This window comes from Glossina fuscipes, unplaced genomic scaffold (assembly GCF_014805625.2).
Source record: "Glossina fuscipes isolate IAEA_lab_2018 unplaced genomic scaffold, Yale_Gfus_2 118259, whole genome shotgun sequence".
NCBI classification, from domain to species: Eukaryota; Metazoa; Arthropoda; class Insecta; order Diptera; family Glossinidae; genus Glossina; species Glossina fuscipes.
The window spans coordinates 25,093-36,670 of NW_024006260.1; the positions used below are offsets into that span (position 1 = coordinate 25,093).

The following is an 11,578-nucleotide window of genomic DNA, read 5'->3' on the forward strand; positions in this document are numbered from 1 at the left end:
TAAAAAATTTTGAATGTATCCCATAAAGAAAGGATTTTCATCTGAATCAGAAACAAGTAAAAGCACTAAAGTAGGCCACGGTTTACCATCAGGCATCCTACACCATTTCGCATAACACAATTCTTCATATAACATCTTTTCGAAACAAAGTGTTATTTGGGAATTGATCGAAAAAGTGGTCCGATCCCAATAATTTTCATTTCGTTGGGCCAAAACAAGTCGGTTTACAAAATTTCATCAATGTAGCTCTAAAAGTGCGACTTGCAAGAAAACAGACAAAAGGTCAATAAGGGCAAATAAGCTTAGATCGATTCAAATTCTAAATCGATCGGTATTATAAAAGCTGAATCAGGTGAGATGATACATCCGCCCAAACTTGTTATATCCTTGTGCCATAACTGGCCTAAACGGACGGAGCAATCTAACGCAGAACTCATACTATAAATGTAATCGGAGCCAAGTGTTCTAATTCACTACCTATGGCCATGTTAGGAAACTTTCAAATATACACTCTTTCATGAAGAGGGAGTGATTTATATATAAAACATTTTTAATGTCATGCCATCGCATAGCATTATCACCTCATCTCCCTCTCTCTTTCCTGATTATGACAAAACAAGCTTTAGCTTTTCCCATCTTTTTATCTTAAATGATATGACAATGGAAGGAAAAAAAAATCCATACTAAAAAAAACAAAAATTTTGAATTAATTTTTCAATTCGTATACTTTTTTATTTAAGAACATTACAACGCAAGTCAATATACAAGGCATGAAAAGCTTAAAACTATTTGTGGCCGTATCGATCGCAATATCTTCTGAGGCAGAGGTAAAATGCTTTTAGTCCGCTGTGGGTGATGCATTTTTGTCATTCGTTTCCTTCAAATATTTTATGCCTTGCATTGTGACATTCAACTGCAAGGTATTATGTTGATGCAAGTGCTCTATAAAGATCTCTTCAGGTTTTTTCTTTTGATCAGTAGTAGTAGTATTGAAACGATTCTTCATATTTGAGTAAAACACTTGCAATTGTTGAGTCAAACTATTTTCCAAATACTTAAGATCTTTGCGAGTTCTTTGTATTTGTTGGTTCGTGATCATAATTTGTTGCAGCTGGAGGAATTCGTTATCAATGCAATTCGAAGTGCTCGGCTTGCTCCTGCCTTGATAAACATCGCATAAACATTTCATTCGGCTTTCGAAGACACTTTTTCTTTCTAAGTCGCTTAGATTTTCTCGGACCATTTGCTCAATTGCATTCATATTTGCATTTAATTTATAAAACAAATCGCTTCTACTCTCAACATTTAGGTCTTGTCGATTATTTGCATTTTGTAAACTATCGTCCGACCGATGCAAAGAGGATACATATCCATGATCGAGCGGTGACTTTGCGCTTAAAATGTCGCTTCCGCAATACTTACGCTTTCCTTCATTAGCAATTTCGCTTTGACTGGTTGTACTCTTCGTGCCAGTGTCACTAGAAGAATGCTCTCCAAACAGATTTTCGGTTACATCCATTAAACCGTTAGAGAAACGGTTAAACATTGTATCAATATTCTTCTTTATATCATTTAGATTTTCCATCTTCATCAGGCACGTGTTTTGCGTATTTTGTATGCATCGTAACTTTTTGCTAAGCTCTTTAATGTCTTCTTCCTTCGTATATGTGTCCGCACATTTCTCATCATAATTAAAAGCCAGCTCTTCCAAAGCTTCCATTAGTACTTTAACCTCCTCTTTAGCAAAGTCAAGCTCTAGTTTCAGAGTGTTATTTTCAACTCGCATCCTTTTGATTATATTTTCCTGTTTGAGAAATTGCTGTTTAAGATTTTCCAAGCATTGACTTCGATCAGCAAATTGTTTAATCTTATCATATGCCGTTTCGTCTCCTGCCTCTAGATAAGTCGCAGCACTCATATAGGAAAGATGGCTAATTGAACTGCAACTGTTATCGGTTGGACTGATTTTATTTTCCAAACTCGGATGATCCCTTGACTCGTCAAAGATCACTTGTTCATCGATGCCAACTAAGTCACCATTTCTCCAGCGAATTAATTCATCCTGAAGTCTCCGGATTAGGATCTTGAAATAATTATTTTTCTCTTTGTTCGTTTTGTATAATGCTTTCCATTTTTCTGCGCTAAATTTTCTATGAGGATAAGCGACATTTTTAATGATCTTGGCTCGATGCCCAAACTCGAAGGTAGATTTCGTCTCGCATTCACTAGTACTGGCGGGAGAGCAACAAAGCAATATGGAGGTGCGTGCATTACCACCTAATGAATCTTGAAGAATGCGTGTCAACTTCGAATCGCGATACGGTATATGCGTTTGCTGTTCATCGGCCAATGCCGAAATCACGTTACCCAAAGCTGATAGCGATTTATTGATAATTTTGGCTTCATTTAATACAATCCCATCCGCACCAGTTTTCGATACTTTTTCCGAACCGGCCAAGTCAAGGAAATACAATGTTCCCGATAATTGCCTTTGATCCATTAAGTTCTTTCGATGTACATTAATTGTGAAAACGGAATGAGAACGCGATGAGTATTCATTCATGTTAGTCACCGAAATGTGGCGATTTAATCTTCCGGCTTCAATAATATCGAATACGTCTTGCGGCGATGATACACAGCGTTCAGTTATATCTTTAACATACGGTTTTCGGTTGCGGTCTTCATGAATTTGCAAATTAACTTTGGCCGCATCAAGCAAGTCATGTATTTTTTCCATGTAGATTTCATAATAGGAAACCTTGACAAGAAATTCAAATTCGATTCCCTTGCTGCGAATGCGATTAAAAATTTCATTAACTGCACGAGGAATGATGCCTTGCTCTACAGTATCACCAATGATGCCTTCCATGCTATAAGTTTTGCCGGATGAAGTCTGACCGTAAGCAAATAAAGTACCATTGTAACCATCGAGCAGATCACTGACTAGAGGCTCAGCTGCCACAGCATATACTCTATCTTGCGTTGCGTCCGAATGGAGAACTTTATCAAACGAGTAAGACTTGGCACCAATCGAAATGCAATTTTCTTCTGCTTCGTTGGATAATTTGATAATCGACTCTGCTCCGTTTTCAATTTCGTCATCATTTAACGGACGAAAACGACAAATGACTTTAATGTTCCCCTCGGCTGATAAACAGTTATTGTTCTTGATAGACATTTTAATGACTTTATATCTTGACTTTTAAGATCTATTTCACTGTAGTTGTTGATAAGTAATGACTGTTTTCTTCGAAAATTGTTTATCTTATATAGACAATCTCCAAGATTATGCTGGTCCTCTTAAGTAATTTCAATTAATACCTGGTATGTGGATTATTTTCGTTTCTTTCTCGTTATTGTGTTCTCGGTTGGCGATGAACAGGTATAAAATAAAAATTATATTATTAGGCAATGAACTAAAATTGGGAAACACATAAAACCTGTTTTTCTCATAAAATATTTCTTGACAAGCCGCTAAAGTATTAAGGGAACTATAATATTTTGGAAATTGTTTTTAATGTCTTGAAACTAGATATCCCCAGAAGCCATTCAATTTTTCATAAACAATTGTTATATGAATGCCCTATAATTTTGCTTCTGAAGCAACGGATTTATTTATGCAGCTTAAGATTTTGTGTCAAGTATACTAAGTCGTATGATTGAACATTTCATTGCTCGAGAAAAACTTACAAACCCAGAGCAAATAGTCCTACATAGTAAAATCAATGTTACATAAATTTTACTGTGGTTACCCTGATTATATTCGCCCGATAAAAATACCTTTAAAAAACTGATGTTGATATCTTCTCGACATTACCGGTCGAGAAATTTTCTCATTGCGTGCAAGACAATCGATAATAGCTCTCCTGTAAACGTCCCTATGAAATATACGCGACCGTGATTAAAGCCAGATTTGAGGCTTTCATCTTCAAAATGTGATCTTGAATATGCGCTTTCCTGATAGCACTGATAATAATGCAAATTTACGCTACCTATGGTACAGGGTATATTAAGATAGCCCAAGGTAGACAAACCGTTTGTTACAACGATCGATTCAGAATCATAATCTGCATTGATCCATCTGGCCGTCTGTCTGTCTGATTTCTGCCAATGCAAATTTGTGTTAAAGCTGCAGAGCGCAATTTTTGAGATATTTCGGTAAAATTTGGTAGACTGACGATGTGTGTTGACACAAGAGTGAACGCTATTCAAGATATTTTCAATCGATCCACATTTTTGACAACTCCACACATACAATGCCCTATTTGAAAAAGCCGTTATATGAAAAAAAATTGCAATTTTCAAAATTTCTCTACAAAAATGGGAAAAATTGACCACGCCTGCAATAACTTTATAACGTATAGAAGCAAGCTTCAAAAAACTTCAGAAATTGTATAAATTTTCGGCTGGTTTCAAATTCGGAGTACATATAAGCATTCCCGTCTGTCCATCTGTCCGTGTGACCAATTGTTTAGTATCTGTGTCTACAGACAAAATAAGTTGAAAATGACCTAAACCAGGCAAAGGACATGTCTACAAAGTATTTTTTTTGCGCCTTACTCATATTTCCAGCTTCTTATCTCAATTTTTGTGACTGCAGCGGTTTTACGAAAAGTATGGATCAAAGCGATTCGCTTTAGTATATGCGAAACATTGCTATTTCTTATGTGGGGTAGAGGGGGCTAGGGAAATAGTTCAATGAGCATCGAATACGGTAGCATCTCATTCAAAGAAGGTAAATAAGGTAATAAATAAGGAAAAAGTAGAGTAAGAGAAGAATAACTTTTTCAAGCATTAATATCATCAATAAATAAGGAAAATACGATGTTGGCAAATTAAATTTCATGAACTTAAGGTAACTTGTGAGGAGACCCCTTCATCTATTATGCATACCCTTTTTCTTGCTCATCTTAATTTTTGGGTTTCTGACATTGTAAAATGTGCTCGAAGGAAAAGAAAAAGAGACAGCAGAGAAGATCTGTAACGATATTTGCACGTCCTTGGGTCCAGGCACTGGTGGGATTACTGGACACGAAGATATGATTAAACTGACTCTGAATCACGCCTTGACAAAGAGCACGCCTACCCACATATCGCGATTCGGATGCGTATGTGTTATAGTAACAAGAGAAATCTGTCGTACAACGCCTTTTCATTACTCATTGCTAGTTTTCTTGTTAATAGCATCAAAATATTTTGACGTCCTCTAGTTTGTTAAACATGTCAAGCTCGAGCTTTCCATATAATAAATTCCTATTAGTATGAGAGTTGCATTAACAGAATGCAAATGAACGCCACATATACTTCAGCGAGAGGAAGGTTAAGACAAAATTATGCTCTCCTCCTTTAGTGATCGTTAAAAAGATCTTAAATTACTTGTAATTCTTTCAATAAATTCAAATGTAAACTTAAACTGAACTTCGTTTAAAAGGCTCTTAATAGGTACACCATTGAAAAGTATGGTGAGGTTGAAGCCTTCTATTGTCCTTAAATTTGACCAATGCGTGGTGTTTTGTTTAAGAACGTAAACGAATTTTTTCAATGTTCAACAACCATTACACAGTGACATTTTATAAACAATATTAATGTTTGTAATTGTTTTTATTTTTTATTATTATAAACAATGTTTGCTACAAAATTTATTTATAATAAAGTCAATATTTCCTGTACCTGTTCAGTGTTAGGACAGTAAAAGGAGAAGTTTTTCATATGTTTTATAATTCTCTTAATGCCTTAACGAATTTGCAAAAAGTTTTCACGAATATGTGATTTTTGGGTTTTTCCCAAATTTTAGGATAACTTTTCTTGAAATGTTTGTAACCTAATCTGTTATCGTCAAAGATATTTTGTTTAAACCTATTCAAAGAGGTCAGGGAAAAACTATTGCATAGAAAGAAAACTAACGCAGATTTCAGGTAACAATTGAAGCTGGCGATCTATCGCGTACTTACCTATATAAGATAAACAATATTTTGTTCGCAAACATTCAGTTACTATCAACTACTACAGCGGAAGATATCTTTACACAAAGTGATTAAAATGCCTAACGAGAAAAATAAAAGTTTATTTGCGGAGGGAAACATTAAAGTCATTTGTCGTTTTCGTCCGTTAAGTGATGATGAAATTGAAGATGGAGCAGAATCGATTATCAAATTACCCAACGAAGCGGAAGAAAACTGCATTTCAATTGGTGCCAAGTCTTACTCGTTTGATAAAGTTCTCCATTCGGACGCAACGCAAGATAGATTATATACTGTGGCAGCTGAGCCTCTAGTCAGTGATCTCCTCGATGGCTACAATGGTACTTTATTTGCTTACGGTCAGACTTCATCCGGGAAAACTTATAGCATGGAAGGCATCATTGGTGATACTGTAGAGCAAGGTATCATTCCTCGTGCAGTTAATGAAATTTTTAATCGCATTCGCAGCAAGGCCATGGAATTCGAATTCCTTGTCAAGGTATCCTATTTTGAAATCTACATGGAAAAAATACATGACTTGCTTGATGCGAGCAAAGTCAATTTGCAAATTCATGAAAGCCGGACACGAAAGCCATATGTTAAGGACATAAGCGAACGCTATGTATCATCGCCAGAGGACGTATTCGATATTATTGAAGAGGGCAGATTAAATCGTCATGTGTCAGTGACTAATATGAACAAATATTCGTCTCGTTCGCATTCTGTTTTTTCTATTCGGGTGAATCAAAAAAACTTAATACATCAAAGGCAATTATCGGGAACATTGTATTTCCTTGATTTGGCGGGTTCAGAAAAGGTGTCGAAAACTGGTGCGAATGGAGTTGTATTAAATGAAGCCAAAATTATTAATAAATCGTTATCAGCTTTGGGTAACGTGATATCAGCTTTGTCTGATAGTAAAAAGACGCATATACCGTATCGCGATTCGAAGTTGACACGCATTCTCCAGGAGTCATTAGGTGGTAATGCACGTACCACAGTGTTGCTTTGCTGTTCTCCAGCCGATACCAGTGAAAGTGAGACAAAATCTACTTTGGAGTTTGGGCGTCGAGCTAAAAATATTAAGAATGTCGCGTTTATTGATGAAAGATGCAGCGCGGAAAAGTGGAAAATATTGTATGAAAGACAGGTATGGCAAATGCGGCAACTTGAAAATGAATTAATTCGCTGGCGAAACGGTGAATTAGTTCGTCCTAGCGAACAAGTCAACTTTGCCGATTCAATGTATAGCTCAAGCTCAGATATAAAAAACACTCTCGTGGATAACTGCATTAGCCCAATTAGCTTTCATTCATCCGCCACCAATATGACTTATCTAAAAGAATCGGATGAAACACTACAACGAACATATGATAAAAGTGAACAAATTTTTGAACTAAATTCAGATATCGATAACCTAAAACAACAATTTATCGAAAAAGAAGATACTATAAGTGACTTAGAAGCTGAAAATAACGGGTTAAAACAGGAGCTCGAGTCTGCCAAGAAAGAAGTAAAAACGTTAATAAATGCTGTGGAAAGGTTAGCTCGTGATTACGATGAAAAATGTGCAGAGCTATTTACTAAAGAAGAAGACATTAAGGACCTAAGCGAGAAGTTGAAATTTGCACAAAATACTCAAAACGACTGCCTGTTGAAGATGGAAAATCTAAATAATATAAAGGACGATATTAATGAAATGATGAACCATTTCTCTACCGGCTTAATGGAAATAACCCAAAGTCTATCCGCTGAATATCCTTCCAGTGATTCTGGTACAAAGAGTACGGTTAGCTTAACCGAAATTGCTAACATGGAGAACGCTATGAATTTGAACGAGAAGTTCGCGCTCTTGGATAATAAAGATGAATTTTCACTTAAGGCACTTGACGATAATTTACGAAAAATAGCTTTAGACGAACAAAATGATATGCACGAACAAAGTCTCGATATGAAAACCATGAAAGAAATGCTCACGACCATTGGTACCGAAGCCAAACAAAAGATAAGGAATTTGAGTATGAACGACATGAATAGCGTGGGAACAAATGATATAAGTGAAGTATGCCAAGAATTAAGACCACCACGAAAGTTTCTTAATCTCGACAAAGAAGTTGCGAATGAACTCGATCGGCTCCGTCAGGTCATTGCCTTCAACCAACGCTTAGACCGAATTCGCCAAGGTATTATACAACTGGAAAGTCACTTAACCAACGAATTGGGCATATTTTACTTAAATATGCGGAACGTTTTCAATACTACTGACGCCAGTCGAGAAACTAAATCCGAAACATTTTACATTGAAAAGCTAGAGCAGCCGGAACCTATAATGAAATCAGCCGACAATCAGAACATTGCACACGAACGCTAGATCCCTTGCTTTACCCATAGCTAATAATACGAATCGGGTTGTGTTGTATATATATATAAGAAATTTTGATTCCCTTTAAGATCAGCCGATAGCAAAATATAAATTTATAATTGTAATTGAACTTTTGTCGAAATAAAGCACATTTAGAAAACGCATTTTGTTTTTTTATCTAAACTGAAACTGAATCTGATGAAAAAATTTGGAAAAGTTTTTCTGTTTTTTTGTGTTGTTTCAAGAGATGACCACAAATTTTCGAGCATGATTTCAGATAATTAACAAGTTCTCATTTTTTGCATTAGGTGCGACAGATGGATGAGTTACATTTGATATCGAAGACTTTATCCAGAGCAGTATTGTAGCGTGCAACTAATGTTTAATGAATCGTAAATGCCAACCTATGGATATTATAGATAGTTTGAAATGACGGCCTAATCTCTTTTCACGGTTTAGGATGAAATTCATTTACCATTTTAGTTAATGAAATTAATTTTTCGTAAAGAAAAAGGATATTCTATAGCCTTTCGTTTATCTTACTTTCCTGCGAGGATGGAAAAGTCCAATCGATATTTTTGGGCATTTCAATCGATCGAAGCAAGCTGAAATTTCGCACATACCTTTTCTCCCTGATATATTATTATCCAGTGGTATTGTTAAACTTTCTCAATATTCAAAAGGGGTGAGGTATGTTTTACTTAACTATCCGCCTGGTACGTTTATAGAATAAAAAAGCGTTTATAGAATAAAAGTGATGTCGCGGAAAACCTTTTCCTTAACCATCCTTTTTGTATCGGTTTACTTTCCTTTGCCATTTTACTCTTCTTAGGAATTCTCTAAATATTACAAGTAGATAGTAAAAAACTAACTGGGAAGAAACTTTATAATAATGAACTTTACATAGAACTAGACGGAAGGAAATTTTTAGATAATAGACTGATTTGTGTGGTGATCAAGAAAAAACTAAAGAGGGAACATTACTTCTACTTAAGTGAGCTAAAAAAGTGTGAAATAAATTTTTTTCTTAATCGCTTTCATTTGACTATAGATAAAAGGCTAGGACTCTTAGAAGAAATCAAGTTTCTTAGATATCGTAATATAAAAATTTAAGAATACGGAGAAGAAAATTTATTTCTTAAAAGAAATTTATTTCGGACTTTTTCCCTATACGCTTGCTACCTTCATTTTTACGACTGCGACAAGTCAACAAAAGTAGGGGCTCAAAATGATCCGTTTTGGTAGAAATAGGTGCACACCGGCAGACCGTCATCAGTGTTAGTGTTAAGCAAATTGAATCATCTTCTGCTCTTCAGATCGATGTACGCTATTTGCAATATAATTCAATGAAAATTTCTTTCCATTGTGAATATGTTTTGTATGTGACTTTAAATCATTGCAGGTTGAACGATTTTTCGAGCGATACATTCAAAGCGCAGTTAAATATTTTTAAATCCCTTTACAAGTTTTATAATTAAATTGAAAACTCTTCACATTTTATATAATCCTTTGCTTCTGCTTAAACGGATTCATTTTACCTATATAACACAAGGATTTACATCCTTTTAATAGGTTTATGCAACTTGTCATCAGAAGTATTTAATTATTAAAGATAATTGTTTCAACAATATTTCATTGATATTTATTTATAAAGGCTTTGAAACAGATTTTCATATATGCTTAAAAGCTTTAATCCCTTTTCTATATAGCGTGTATGTGTGCCTTTAAATTTTACAAAAAAAAAAAACAAAAAGTGAGAAAATTATATTCGCTCGTAACCGAATCGTTTATACCCATCACCATTATCCTAAAGATGACAAAAAAAAGTAAAGGAACTAAATTTTCCTCGTCTCTAATATGGAGTGGACGCGACTGATTTTTTCTACTTTCAAATAAAAGTTGAAGTCGCTTACAAATTCTTTTGCAAATTTGTAAGCAATGTCTGCTTTTTCGCTAACGGGAGAATGTTTACCACAAATACTACACAGTTGCCCGGACAGACAGATGGACAGACGAACAAACTAACCAAGAATTTATATACTTTTGGGGGGTTTTTGTAAACTTGTTTCTGCGCCTTGTAAAGGTTTTAATTAAATTTTGATTCACTATACTATTGCGTAGGCGTGGCCAATTTTTCCTATTCTTGTTGAAGCACTGCATCATCGTCCGTAGAAAATATGTTTACATTTTTGTAGATTTATCCGATGTAGTGTTTTTGAGTAACGAGCAAAAATCATATCATATCAAATGCAGGCGTTCTCTTCGATCCGTTTTTCAATACCAAACTGCCTGCAAGAACTTTCAATGTTTCTGCAAAATTTCAAGTCGGATAGCTCCATAATTGCGGCCAGAAGAGTGTTCAAAGCAGACATTACACGAAAGGGACAGACGGACAAACTTATATCGATTCAGAATTTAATGATAATAAAATGTTATATACACGTTGTGGGGTCTCTGATGTTTCCTTGTGGGCGTTGCAAACGTTTTCACAAAATGAATATACCCCTCATTCTTTGGAGGGGGTGTATAAAAAAGGGAATAAACAACAAAAATGACGCATTAGCCATGCTTATGCGTTTTACTTTGACATCCATATTTATTTAGTTCGTTACATAAGATTTTTTTTTATTAAATTATTATTCAACAGTTACCAAGAACGTCCTCCTCTTAGCTAATGACCATAACGCTGCTATGCGTAATCACATTTTCTAATCATCAAATCTGTGCACACATAAGCCCATAAATGTCAATCTTAATATTACATAGAAATTATAAAGTAATTAGAGTTAGTTTTCAATAGAATCTGTCAAGTGGTAGTTAAAGACAAGCACATAAAAGAAGAGAACAAAAAAAAAAAAAAATATATATATATATATATATATATATGAAAAACGCGTGTGGCAAATATGGCGAATAAACGAGAAAGAAATAAAAACTATATCGAGCAAACACATGGAGTGTATCTTTATGGCGCATTAATTGCTACGCTATACTATGCAACCCTCAGCAAATGTTAGGATAAATGATTTTCTAAACCGTCATAAATATTAAATAGACTGAACGCAATGGGAAAAGTTATGAAAACTAATTTATTCATTAACTATAATAATAAAGTAACGCGTGGGTTGCTTAGTTTTATTATAAAATTAAAAGCTGACTACTCCTACCATGTTAGAGAAATTTCTTATAATATTGAGATAAGATTAAAAGCTATACGTAATTTAATACAAACAAAGTAAAACAGAAAATGAAAACA

At 34.8% G+C, this 11,578-nt stretch overlaps 2 protein-coding genes across 2 annotated transcripts; one reads left to right on the forward strand and one right to left on the reverse strand.

The window, feature by feature from the left end:
* Positions 1–838: 838 nt before the first annotated feature.
* Positions 839–3,178, reverse strand: LOC119644508 (kinesin heavy chain-like). The gene has a single exon (XM_038044069.1). It carries the CDS (start codon positions 3,176–3,178, stop codon positions 839–841), a length of 2,340 nt encoding a protein of 779 aa, XP_037899997.1.
* A 2,861-nt stretch (positions 3,179–6,039) lies between these two features.
* On the forward strand, positions 6,040–8,331 carry LOC119644509 (kinesin heavy chain-like). The gene has a single exon (XM_038044071.1). The coding sequence runs from the start codon at positions 6,040–6,042 to the stop codon at positions 8,329–8,331; it is 2,292 nt and encodes a 763-aa protein (XP_037899999.1).
* Positions 8,332–11,578: the final 3,247 nt, after the last annotated feature.

Excerpts from the sequence above, each read along its gene's own strand:
- LOC119644508 (XM_038044069.1), bottom strand. The coding sequence starts at position 3,178 with ATGTCTATCAAGAACAATAACTGTTTATCAGCCGAGGGGAACATTAAA.
- LOC119644509 (XM_038044071.1), top strand. The coding sequence starts at position 6,040 with ATGCCTAACGAGAAAAATAAAAGTTTATTTGCGGAGGGAAACATTAAA.